The sequence below is a fragment of the Alexandromys fortis genome, unplaced genomic scaffold (genome assembly GCF_014885135.2).
Source record: "Alexandromys fortis isolate MF-2015 unplaced genomic scaffold, M_Fortis_MF-2015_v1.1 scaffold_274, whole genome shotgun sequence".
Taxonomy (NCBI): domain Eukaryota; kingdom Metazoa; phylum Chordata; class Mammalia; order Rodentia; family Cricetidae; genus Alexandromys; species Alexandromys fortis.
This window is the reverse complement of record NW_026068142.1, coordinates 127,608-141,126: the sequence shown is the minus strand read 5'-3', so window position 1 is coordinate 141,126 and position 13,519 is coordinate 127,608. Positions and strand designations below refer to the sequence as shown.

Here is a 13,519-nt window from a genome sequence, read left to right as displayed (position 1 = left end):
ACTGGAAAGAGGAACTCAGACCTGGAAGTAATCACTTTCCCTTGGAGCCATCTTCTCAGCCCCCAGTGAGATGATCTGGATCTGTATTAGTCTGGAGAACAGGCCCAGTGTGATCTTTAAAAGAAGCAGGCAAGAGTGTCTGACTGATCCATTATAAGAAGTGAACTACTTGTTTGGCTATGGTTCTATTTTAAGATAGAGGAAAGCCATGAATGAAGGGGTGTGGATCACCTGTAGGAGACAAAAAAAAAAAAAAAAAAAAAAAAAAAAAAAAAAANAAAAAAAAAAAAAAAAAAAAAAAAAAAAAAAAACTCTTCCCAGAGCCTCCCAAAGGAAAATTACTTCATTTTCATAATAGCCCATTCCACATCTCTACCTCCAGAATTATGATAAAATAAAATTGTGTGGCATTAAATCACAAAGTTTATAATGGTTTGTTACAGCAACAGTAGAAAATTTAGTGCTTTCCTCTGGTCTAATTCTCTTTGGCCTGCTGGGTACAATTGGCAGTGATACCCTTAGATGATTATTGAGCCACAAGGTAGAAGGATCCTGGGCCTCTCAATCAACAAGCAATGCAAAGGGATCCACTGCATATGAACATTAGCCCTGAACTCTTATGTAAGAAATAAACCCTGTTATGGTTGAACCATAGCATGTTACAAACTTTTACTAAAGATAATAACTGTGGCCCAAAAATAGTTAATTTAAAACACACACAAAAAAATCTATATTGATTATTAACATTCACCATTAACACTGTGTGGAAATAAACTTTCTGGCTTATAAATTAAGTATAATTTTTATACTTTTTTTTCTTTTTGGAGAGGAGATGAGAATTTTTCCATAATAGATTCCAAACATAGAAAAGTTATAGGTTGCCAAAACTGACTCAAATGTTAAAATTCTTGAGCAATTTTCCCCCACTCTGGATTGAGATTCAGCATTCAATTCTGGTTATGGATGGCTTTCTGGTATTACCTCTATGCTTAGGTACTACTATTAGTACAGGGCAGGAAATGGCATTTAAATAAGAATATTTCTTTGATGTGTATTAAAACTAAATACAAATAGAAATAATGTCTTCATTTATATTTATTTCTAGCATTATATACATGTGTTTTTGAGACTTACATGTGCCTCCATATGGAGGACTGTTTAGTTATTTTTAAAACTATTTTGGAAGTTCTGTCAGTGTGAAGCTCGTCTTTGTGAAGGAACTGGCCAGTGCTCATCTACTTTTTGTGTGGTTAAGGGGTAGATTGCTGTTTGAGTGCTGTGTCCTCGCTCACTCCTCACTGACACTGGTTTTGCTGATCCACTGTCCTGAGTAGTGGGCCTTAGAGGAGACTTTGGGTTGCTGAAATACTCTGTAACAGGTATTTTTGTCTTGTTTCTTCTTAGAAACAACTGGGTCTCAGCCCCTGAAATAGGGAAAAAAAATGAATAAGACTATAATTGAGAGACTGAATATAGCTCTTGCCTTGTTTTATTAGTGAGTGGTGTGGGGTTAACAGTAGAACGAACATGAAGGTTAGAGATTCAAAAACACTCCAAAGTCGTAACAATCTATCATCTGTACCACCTTCACCTTCAATGAGAGAATTGTGCTAACATACACCAACTGTTTTCTCGCTCTTAGAGGTTATGGTGAGTGTTGTAGACTGTTAATTAAAGATGTGTTCTATTTATGCTGGGGAACATTTGTTTAATGATACAAAGATGTGTTGTTTTCTTTCATGTTGCATTTGTTTAAATGTGAAGCTGTGTTGCTTTGCCTGCCTAAAACACCTAATTGGTCTAATCAAGATCTGAACGGCCAATAGCAAGGCGGGACAAAGAATAGGTGGGGCTGGCAGGCAGAGAGAATAAATAGGAGACATCTGGGAAGAAGAGGGGAACTTGGAGAAACAAGACAGATTTTGTATTTGAGATCTGTAGATATACATGACAATTGCTCTGTAATCACTAATGCAGTTCTTGTTGTAATGCTGGGAGCTACAAACCTCCAGGGAGGCCACTGTTGGACTATTCAGGACCAATGTAGGCTTTCTATGATGATTGAATCTCTCTGGTCTAAACTGCATGCTGGTACTGAGCTTCTGACTGGGCCACACTGGTTTTCAGCTGCCTCATAGGATACCTATTTGTGACTGCTGCAATCATATTCTTTATGGTAAAATCATTTAGGTCCATGACAGTTAAGCTGAGCAGGGTAAGCCAGGGAAGTTGCTGTCTCTGTGTGGGTCAGCAACCCTTTTGAGAGAATGGGTGTGACTACCTGCAGCCTCTAATGTCCAGCTGTGTTGATTTTTCAGTGCTTGGTCCCAAAGACAATGCTTTTTTTTTTTTTTTTTTTTTTTTTTTTTTTTTTTTTTTTTTTTTTTTTTTTTTTTTTTTTTNTTTTTTTTTTTTTTTTTTTTTTTTTTTTTTTTTTTTTTTTTTTGGTCAGATTTATCTTATGCAAAATTGAGCAGAAGGGCTTTAGAAGCGTGGGGCTGAACACACCCTCACAGCTTCCCTGGACTTGACTCTAGGGGCATCTGATGCCTTCTTCTGGCCTAGCAGTTGCAAGAGAAAACAAGAAAGTGTGAAGTCCAGGGCTGAAAGCTGCTCATAAGCCTCACGGATTGTAAGTAGTCAGTACCTACTGATTTCCTTATACCGTCTGCAATCACCACAAACTGTACTTACCTTGTGAGACTGCTCTATTGCCTTCAGATCCTTGACTTGACGTTCTAAATCAATTGGAAAAAGAGAAAGAATTTGAGAGATAGCAACAGACTATAGTGTCAGCAAGCTATTGGTGTCTAAAACACGCTGTTCCAACAACCCTGGTTTAAATTATGTACCAATGACTACTTTTGCGGGCCTATAATAAGCCCCTAACTGAAGAGGAAGTCAGCTCTTACCAGGCCTTACTTTCTGACTTCAGGGAAACTTAACGGGGCAGACAGTTAAAATGTATACTTTTAAAAGTGGCATTGTTTTTTTTTTATTATATTATTTCTGTGACTTGACATTTAATCCAACCTTTTATTTTAAACCAACAGAATTTTCTCCCCCAGCCTAACACACATTTCTTCAACATGTTATACGTAAATAAATATATGTATGTTTCTTTCTTTTGTTTGTTTGTTTGTTTTGCTTTGGAGACAGGTTCTTGCTATCTTGTTCAGGCTAGCTTTATATTTTAAATGTTCAAACTCTTGCTCTAGTCTCCTCGGCACCGAGATTACAGGTGTTAATTGGTGCGGGAGAATTGTCTGTATTCTGTCAATCATGTTATAAATAAACGCTGATTGGCCAGGCAGGAAATATAGGTGGGAAAACCAGACAGGTTAAGAAATACTGCTCCTAAAACAATTCCCAAATGGCTTAGTGATTATTTTCTCTCTGAAACTTTCCAGGAATATATCAGTGAAAATCAGTTGAAGTGATTTTATTTTTATCTTCATTGCTTTACATTTAAATCCATGCCTATATAATACTAGCATTTAATAAAATATACAAAGTATGTGTAACACTAATAATAGTTTCATATTCTTTTATGGTTTATATGCTTAAAGGTTTTTAAAGCCCTTGGAGCTAGAAAGATGGCTCAGTGGTTAAAAAGCTTACAGTTTTATAGAGGACCTAAGTTTGGCTTTCAACACCAAGAGGCTCACAACTTAGCTTGACTTGGCTATAGGGGCATCTGATGCCCTCTTCTGGCCTCTCTGGGTACTGCACTTTTACACACACAATTTTAAAGTAACCGTTAGAAACCCCTTTAAAGCTTTATATTTTCTTAGATCTCTAGATATACTTTACCATTAGAGGAAAGGGAATTTCTTCAGAAGAGAAAGGTTATTACTATAGAACATACTCTCTGCCAAAACGGAACTGAGAACAACTTTGTTATTATGTGTGAAAATGAAAGAAAACAATTACATATGTGTGGTCTCTTAGTAGGTAGAGTTGAGACTTAAAACCTCAGCATGATTAGTAGTTGAAGGCTAAAACAAGAAAGTGTGACGTCTTTCTGTACAGAGGTACTTGGGGTGACCTCCACGTTTAATCACCTGAATGGCTGGTGTTCGTCTCTAAGTCTGGTCAGCGCTTTCGACTTTGCAGGCATATTTTGCATCGATTTGGCTGTGGTGGGTGTTACAGTTCTGGATTGCTTCCTGAGCTCTGCCATTGGTTCTGCTGGGGTGTTTCTTCCATGCCGAGTCAACAAGTTAATCTCAGATAGTTCAGAATGCACCAAAGCTGATACCCACTCCTTTTCTGATTGGGGGAAAAGAGGTTGGAGAGCCTGAAAGCTGCTATTGTTGTATTGACCAGACGTGCAGGGTTTGTCCCCTTCTAGGTCAGTAATGGGCTCATTATTGCACCGTTGTACAATTCTGACATTTCAATTCGTTCTTTTTCATTCGCCTTTCCCCTCCCATCTCTCCTGCCTACTTCTTGCTGGTCCACTGTGTACTATGCATGGATGCTCTTGCTTCCACCCCCCCACACAAATATACACACTTACCTGAGTGATAACATCTTTATAAATGTGTGTAATTTATTAAATGTCACATTCTCTTAAAAGCCCCCTCCATAGAAAATTGCCCCTAAGCATTTTGTAATTAAAAAGTACTTTTGAACTCTATGGCAAGCTACTATTTTTCCAAAATGCCTCCCATTCTCAGAGAGTGCTCCACACAACGACATCACCTGTCAGCATCCCCTGGGAACATGTTCCAAAGGCAGATTCTTGGGGCCTGGGTAGGAGGTTTTGGCTCAGTCTGATGATCAGCTAGTTTGAGAAGAGCTGCTGTGTGCTGTATGGATTGACCTGCCATGGTATTGGTATTTTAATGACACATACCAGGGACATCCCAAGAGATAACAGGCATTAGCTAAGATTAAATCATTATGGTTATTAGGATTTGAAACATGGAAGGCCATGCTGCTGGCATTCACACCAAAGGAAAGAAGCAAGTCTATGTTCAGATTTCACAGTAGTCCAGAAGTGTTCGTGGAGAGTCCTGGGATATGAGTCATGGAGGAGATGCGGAGACCAGCCTTAGCTGAGAAGCCATGTGCTGTGGGACGCGCTCTTCTACATAGTAAAGACTTGTCACTCGTGTTGGTTTAAAAAAGTGCTGATTGACAGCAACCAGGCAGGAAGTATAGGTGGGGCAACAGGACAAAGAATTCTGGGAAGAGGAAAGGCAGAGAGTCAGTCATCAGCCAGACACAGAGGAAGTGAGATGAGAATGACTCTGAGAAAAGATACCAAGCCATGTGGTTAAACATAGACAAGAATTATGGGTTAATTTAGGTTGTAAAAGATAGTTAATAATAATCCTAAGCTAAGAGGCCAAACAGTTTGTAATTAATACAAGCCTCTGTGTCTTTCTTTGGTACTAAACAGCTGTGAGACCAGGTGGGACAGAAATGTTGCCCAAACATTTGGCAAGAATTTCCACATAGAGCCTGAGAAAGCTTAAAAAATAGAAAGATTCTGGGTAGACAAGAACAGAGTCAAGTGCAGCTTCTTGGTAACTGTCTTTACTCCCATGGGTTTCTGTTTGCAGGCAGCAAGCAGAGGTATGGCTCCTTTAAGAGAAGCTCTCTGACTCAGTGTTAGCAGCAAGAACTCATAGCTCTTTAAAGAGGCCCTGCCACCAAACACTTAAATGGTGTTTATGAGCAGCCAGCAGCATGCTTCTTGGTGGTGGCACGGACCTAGAAACTCAGCAGAGTTGTGGCAATAAACAAGCTCCTGCCAATCCTTCTGTCATGAAGCTAGACTCTCAGGAAGCCAAGGAACGGGCAGAGCTGGTTACCAAAGCTGCAATTTTAATCCTAGCCATTCTGTTTAGTTTCATGTGGTCAGAAAAGATACAGTTATAGAGTAAAGATAGATTTGAGCAACAGCAGCAAAAACCCTCCTTTAAATGGTTTACAGTGTGTTTAAAAATACGTAGGCTTTGGAGAGAAAAGAAGAAGGATAGAGAAAGTCCTTAAAAAAGAAATAGAGTAAGAAAAAAAAAGCTACGTAAAAATTGAAAATACAGAGTCTGGCTACTGTATGTTCTTGTGTTGTCTTTGAATTGTTTGACTACTGAGGAGGGAGTAACAGCTGCTAAAAGACATTTCATTATAAATGCTGCTAGATTAATCTAACCTATATACTTTAAAAACGCCTTAACTTTAAAATTTAAGTCAAAAGATATGTTACTTTGGAGAAAGGGTTTTGCTTTTGTTTTTACAGGAAATGAGAGGCTATCGATTTGTTCTTGCTTAAGAAAAATAAGGTTTGATCAAGGAAGACTCCCCTGAAATATCTCCAGTGGGAATGGATGTCCCAGATGATCCAACATTTTGGAGCACCTTTGTTGCAGTTTCCTCTGAGTTCTACATCCAGAACAGTCTCAATACTGCTGACTGAGACGAACAATCCTCACAGAATATTCCAGACAGGACTTGACCATAATCCCAGATTTTCTTTGGATCCCTATAAGATTATCATTGCCCCCAATCAGGAGGAAATAGCCTAGAAAAATGCACCCACATTCCCCCCAAATTGATTTTGGATGTTTGTCTTTGTTTAGAGTGTTGGTTACAAGCTTGTGAGTGGAGACTGTTTGTTTTCCAGTTGCCCAGATCCAAATAATAACACAAAAAACTGTATCAATTACAGTTTGGCCAATAGCTTAAGCATATTTTTAGCTAACTCTTACTTCTTAAATTATCCCATAATTCTTGTCTATGTTTAGCCACGTGGCTTGATACCTTTTCTCAGTGAGGCATTCTCATCTTGCTTCCTTTGCATCTGGGTGACAACTGCAGACAGAGCCTTTCCTTGTCCCAGAATTTTCCTATTCTAGTCGCCCTGCCTATACTTCTTACCTGGCTACTGGCCAACCAGTGTTTTATTAAACCAGTGAAAGTGACAAATCTTTACAGGGCATAAGACTATTGTCCCACAGTACACGTTGTTATGGATAATGGTCAGGAAGAAAAAAGGCTAAAGAAGGAGATTAGAATCAGAGTTCTTATTTTGAAAAAAAGAAGAGGGGAAATGCCGTGAGATAATGTTCTTTTTTTTTTTTTTTTTTGAGATAATGCTCTTGTACACTGTAAAGATTCGTCACTCATATTAGTTTAATAAAACACTGACTGGCCAGTAGCCAGACAGTATAGGTGGGACAACCAGACTCAGACAATTCTGGGAAGAGGAAACACAGAGAGTCAGTCACCAGTCAGACACAGAGGAAACAAGTTGAGAATGTCTTACTGAGAAAAGGTACCAAGTCACATGGCTAAACACAGGCAAGAATTATGGATTAATTTAACTTGTAAGAAATAGTAATAAGCCTGAGCTAATAGGTCAAACAGTTTATAATTAATACAAGCCTCAGTGTGTTTCTTTGGGACTGAATGGCTGTGGTACCACTTGGGACAGAAACTTCCATCTGCATACATGTTTCCTATTTTTGTACTAAGTTTAGTTTGAGATACACTAATTTTTTGATTATCAGAATGCCCAACATAAATGCAGGTAGGTATACAGGCTTACAGGGACTCTGGGGAAATAATTTTGCCATATTCATTTGTAAACCTCAGATATGAGTCTTCAGTTTGTCACATTCATCAGGTCAGAGCCTGCAAATGTTCATTTTAACCTCACCTTTGGGACTTGCATGAAGCAACCACTGCAGAACTTCTGTCAGAGAATCAGTATGTAAAATGTCACAGAGCTTTGACAGGATCTGCCAGGGGACACAAAGTGAGGAAATAAATGGCACCAGGCTCATAAGACTTCCTTCTCTTTCTGTAGAATTTCATCTTCCCAAATGCCACTCTAGGTACATGACACTTGGGTCTGTTGGGCTCTAGTTTGAGAGCTCCATTTCCAACAGCACCAAGGGGAGTCTGTGGAAACATCGCCAGTCCAAGTGGTGTTTTCTGTTTGTCAAGCCATGGTTTTTAATAAATCATTCTCTTACTTTTATCTCCTGGTCCAGATAGTTTGGTATGCTCACAGTGTTTTCATTCCCATCCATCTTGGTGTTCATCACTGCTGAGGACAGTGAGCCAGCAGCAGAGCACGTCCGTGGAGCCAGTAGTGTCTTTTTGGCTTTAAATTCATCCTATATCGAAGAGACAGCATGATTGGCACTTGTAATTTCTGTATAAATTAACGAGAAGCACTTAACTTTGCTTACATTTTAAAATTACATTTATTTGGCCCTCTCTTTGTGAGTGAGTGTGTGTGCATAAAAGCAAAAACGATGTTAATAATTTTGAGTGTCCTTTAAACTCTACCAAACATTTGTGTCCAGAGACAAAGCCGATAGTGACATATTATTGACTTTGGTTGAAATCATTTAATCCCTTGATGAAACTCAAGATAATAATTTAAACAGTGAACATGAAATGCTTTTGCTTATGGTCGTTCCAGGCAGCAGTCAGCTCCGACCACATGAAATTTGTGCTGCACTGGGAAGACTCATTTTACCACCAGGAAGGCAGGGAGAAGATTCATGCTTTGTCTTAAAGAGGCTTCGTTATGTGAGCTGTACAATATTCTTCTCTTTATTAGCTGAATAGGAAATAAAAAAAGCCAGTTGTGGGGTGGGCCGGAAACACAGTCTGCAGTGTAAGCAATGGCAACAACAAAAAAGTATGGGAACTTTGAGTCCAAAGTGCTACAAGCAGCCTTGGGTCTCAGTGCTTGCTCCAGGAAAGGCTTTCCAACCACCCTCAGCTGTGCCCAGTATTGACCAGCACACCAGGCTAGTGAGGAAACGAGTTGGCTGGACTTGGCCAGAGCGACAGAAGAGCTCTTAGCTGTTGGCAGTTGCGAAAGCAAGGCTGTGTCAGATTCAGACCCATTCTTTACGAAAACTTCTCATGCGTACACTACTGCTTCCCTCCAATTCTCTCACTGAGCATAACTGAATTTTGTGGAAATATTAAAAAATGAAAGACTCAGAATGTATAGCACAACAAGGAATTAACAGGTCAAAAGTAAAGAGGAAGTAAGAAACATAAGCTCATGAAATGTAGTAGACATTTTTGCCTTGAGATCATTGTATGATAATGAAAAATAAAAACTTTTCTTTTTAACTACCTGAAACTGTCTGAAAGACAGATCTCAAAGCTCAGAGCACAAGGTCAGCCACCTAAGAACTATGTTGCCAAGATTAAGGTGACCTAGTCATGTAACAGTCCTTGAATAAGATCAATGAGATAGGAAAAAACCAAAACACTGATGATAACTTATGAAGTTAAACGTTTATTCGTGTGGAAGATAAACAGAACTTGTAAGTCATTGTGCTGGCTGGTTTTATGTCAACTTGACACAAGCTATAGTTATCTGAAGGGGGGAATCTCAACTGAGAAAACGCCTCCATATTATCCAGCTATAAGACATTTTCTTAATAAGTGATTCGTGGGGGGGGGGGACAGCTCTCCCTACGCAGGCAGTCTTGAGTTCTATTGGAAAGCAGGCTGGGCAAGCCACGAGACCAAGTTAGTAGGCAACACTCCTCCATGGCCTCTGCATCAGCTCCTGCCTCCAGGTTTCTGCCCTTCTTGAGTTCCTGCCCTTGCTGCTTTTAATGATGAGCTGTTATATGTAGTTGTAGGCGAAATCAACCCTTTCCTCCCCAAGTTGCTTTGCTTTTGGTCATGGTGTGTCATTGCAGCAATGATAACAACTACGACACTCATCAAGGATGAAAAGGCATGGATTACCATTATTAGGGACACAAGCTGCCCTGTGCCCACAAAAGAAGAAACAAACAACACATAAAGCAAACTTCTATCTATGAAAAAATAAATTGAATTCTTATTTTAAGATTTTTTTTTTTTTTTTTTTGGTTTTTCGAGACTGGGTTTCACTGTGGCTTTTGAGCCTGTCCTAGAACTAGCTCTGTAGACCAGGCTGGTCTCGAACTCACAGAGATCCGCCTGCCTCTGCCTCCAGCGTGCTGGGATTAAAGGCGTGTGCCACCATCACCCGGCTTATTTTAAAATTTTTAACTGGAGGGAAACATCAAGTCTAGATGACTTAAAGATTCTGGTCATTAACTCTGTATAAAATCCCTCAGAATATTAGAGTTCCCAACTTTTATATTGCTCACATTTTATATTATAGTGCTCACATTGCCCTAAAAGTAAATCAGAAAAAGATACTATAAGAAAATGTTTTATACTATAAATAATATTTGAATATTTTATATTTAATATTTAACATTATAAAAATAATTTATTTACATTGTTAATATAATGTGATGAGTATATTATATTCATTTTATAACAAATATTTCTCATAAATTTTATACAAAAATATTTGTTGTAAACAAACTTTACAGCAAAAGTTTCTCACAAACAAAAATATACAAATATTAAACAATATTTTATACAATGTAGTACTGAAAACAATAACACACTTTACTAAGTAGCATCTTGAGCCAAGAATGCAAGGATGGTTTAATATTGGAAAATGAACCTATGTAATTCACTATGTTAATAACCTAAAAAAATCATAGTATCATCTCAAATGCTGAAAAATTGCTTGGCGAAATTCGTCCTCTACCTTATGGAAATAGAAGGAAGCCCCCTCAATCATGTATGGGCATCCGAACAGAGAGAACCAACATGTACTTCAGACGGGCAGCCTGGATACTCTCTCATGAGCGTCAAATGCTCAGGCAAGGCAGTCGGCTCCCACTGTTTCTAGTTTACACTGCACCAGAGGTTTGGCCACCACAGTAAAACACAACAGAGATGGGCAGCATACAGATTTGAAAACATGACAAAAAATTAGAAATTTTAAGCCTTGCCCAAAATAACATTTTTAAAAGAGATCTTGAAACAAAAAGGCAGGGTTCAGATTTAAAGAAAACATCTGTAAAACACTTGTAGTAAAGGATTTACATAGACTGTAGGAAACTTTCATATCACAATCGCAAAGAGGTCAACAACTCAACTTCAAAGACAGGCAAGAGATCTGTACATCCACATCCCATAAAAGGTTACCTAAGTGACCGGGAAGAAGATGGAACTGTTGGGTATATTCCCAAGAGTGGTATTGCTGGGTCCATGGGTAGGTTGATCCCGAATTTCCTGAGAAACCTCCACACTGCTTTCCAGAGTGGTTGCACAAGTTTGCATTCCCACCAGCAATGGATGAGTGTACCCCTTTCTCCACAACCTCTCCAGCAAAGGCTTTACCCAAGAGAGGCCTTATCACACAACAAAAGTATATGCTCTACTATGTTTATAGCAGCATTGTTTGTAATAGCCAGAATCTGGAAACAACCTAGATTCCCTTCAATTGAAGAATGGATGAAGAAAGTATGGAATATATACATATTAGAGTACTACTCAGCAGTAAAAAACAAGGACTTCTTGAAGTTTGCAGGCAAATGGATGGAAATAGAAAACACTATCCTGAGTGAGGTAAGCCAGACCCAAAAAGAGGAACATGGGATGTACTCACTCATATTTGGTTTCTAGCCATAAATAAAGGACATTGAGCCTATAATTTGGGTTCTTAGAGAAGCTAAATAAGAAGGAGAACCCAAAGAAGATCATATAGGCTTCCTCCTGAATATTAACCTTCATCAGGCGATGAAAGGAGACAGAGACCCACAATGGAGCACCGGACTGAAATCTCAAGGTCCAAATCAGAAGCAGAAGGAGAGAGCACAAGCAAGGAACTCAGGACCGCGAGGGGTGCACCCATACACTGAGACAATGGGGATGTTCTATCGGGAACTCACCAAGGCCAGCTGGCCTGGGTCTGAAAAAGCCCGGGTTAAAACCGGTCTCGCTGAACATAGTGGACAATGAGGACTACTGAGACCTCAAGAACAATGCCAATGGGTTTTTGATCCTACTGTACCTATTGGTTTCGTGGGAGCCTAGGCAGTTTCGTGGATGCTCACCTTACTAGACCTGGATGGAGGTGGGTGGTCCTTGGACTTCCCACAGGGCAGGGAACCCTGATTGCTCTTTGGGCTGACGAGGGAGGGGGACTTGATTGGGGGAGGGGGAGAGAAAGGGGAGGCGGCGGTGGGGAAGAGACAGAAATCTTTAATAAATAAATAAATAAATAAAAGAATTGATAATCAAAAAAAAAAAGAAGAAGAAGAAGATGGAACTGGTCGTCTTCATCAGTTATGAGAAAAAGTCAAAACTAAACCATGCAAGGAAAACGCTACTACACCCGGATCAACCTTGTGTGTCTTGTTTGTTTGTTTGTTTTTTCTTTTTTTTTTCCTAATTTTTATTTGTGTGTGTTTGAAGGCAGCAGTCAGGATTCAGCCTCCTTCACGCTAGCATGACAAAACACAAGTACACTTCACTTCTATTAGCTAAGAACGAAAACCAATCATTTACTTTCCAGGAGGAAGTAGAGAAAGGAAACTCTGCCAGGTACTAAGGACATGGAAAGAAGAAAGCAACTTGACCATTCCTTTAAAATGTTGACACTAACCACAGTTAAGAGTCAGCTATTGTACTTGTGGGGACTGACCAGGAAGGATGCTCAGACGTACACGAAGGCTTGTGTGTTCATTTTAGCTTTGTGCAAATGTGGACATGGCACAGATGCCCTTCAACATGAGCCTGGGTTCACGGCTGTGAAACAAGAAAGCCCTGAGTCACTTGGCATTCAGAAGAATCAACCTAGCAAAGGAATGGATCTTAGAATAATCTTGATGGTGGTGCACGCCTTTAATCCCAGCACTCGGGAGGCAGAGGCAGGCGGATCTCTGTGAGTTCGAGACCAGCCTGGTCTACAGAGCTAGTTCCAGGACAGGCTCCAAAGCCACAGAGAAACCCTGTAATCTTGCTGAGTGAAACCAGATTTTGAAAGGAACTTGAATGTGGCCTCATTTACATAAAATTTAAAAGTCTGTGCCGCTTTAGTGACTTGAAGCCCATTGTCATTTGTCTTTGGTAGGGCGGGGCTCCAGAGGAAACCCTTGGAGCTGGTAGACGTGTGCTTACTCCTGACTCCGTTCTAGTTTGCCAAGGGATGTAGATGTCCTTGTCAAAATCCATCTAATTGTGCCTTTGGGATATAAACATCCTATATCATAGCCCTAATCATACGTTAATTAAGCTGTAGAAATATTGTGAAAGAGAGTTCTCAGAAGGATTGTAAAGCAGAGAAGTCACTAGAAGTAGTCAGCTGTAGGCAGCATTGATTAGAAGTCGGTCAGCTAGTTGCAGACACCATTTCTTTACCTTCTTAATCACTAAGGGATTGTCGATGGCGGTTTTGAAGCATTCATTGGTAATTTTACATGGCTCTGAAAGAAATTAGGGAAATATATTTAAATATCAAAGGAATTTCAATACATGCTTTAAGTATTAGTTGCTGAAATAAACTAGTCTATCCGAAGCTAAATTAAGGTCATCTCGGGCCTCTGTGTATATAGGAGGAAACTTGTGATGGAAAACTGTACTATAATAACATTATATAAGTGCATTTATGTTTTGAGAAAACTCTGGCTCT

The 13,519-nt window shown here is 39.4% G+C and overlaps 1 protein-coding gene across 1 annotated transcript in view; it reads right to left on the bottom strand.

Moving 5' to 3' along the window:
* Positions 1-1,191: 1,191 nt before the first annotated feature.
* The window catches only part of CUNH4orf17 (chromosome unknown C4orf17 homolog), a 74,454-nt gene continuing 62,126 nt past the window's right edge, over positions 1,192-13,519 (bottom strand). The window contains exons 4-9 of the mRNA XM_050126850.1: positions 13,249-13,313; positions 7,992-8,135; positions 7,673-7,754; positions 4,065-4,272; positions 2,695-2,738; positions 1,192-1,424 (exon numbers count right to left, since the gene is read on the bottom strand). Of these exons, the coding sequence (XP_049982807.1) occupies positions 1,192-1,424; positions 2,695-2,738; positions 4,065-4,272; positions 7,673-7,754; positions 7,992-8,135; positions 13,249-13,313 (776 nt within the window). The remainder of the gene's footprint in view (positions 1,425-2,694; positions 2,739-4,064; positions 4,273-7,672; positions 7,755-7,991; positions 8,136-13,248; positions 13,314-13,519) is intronic.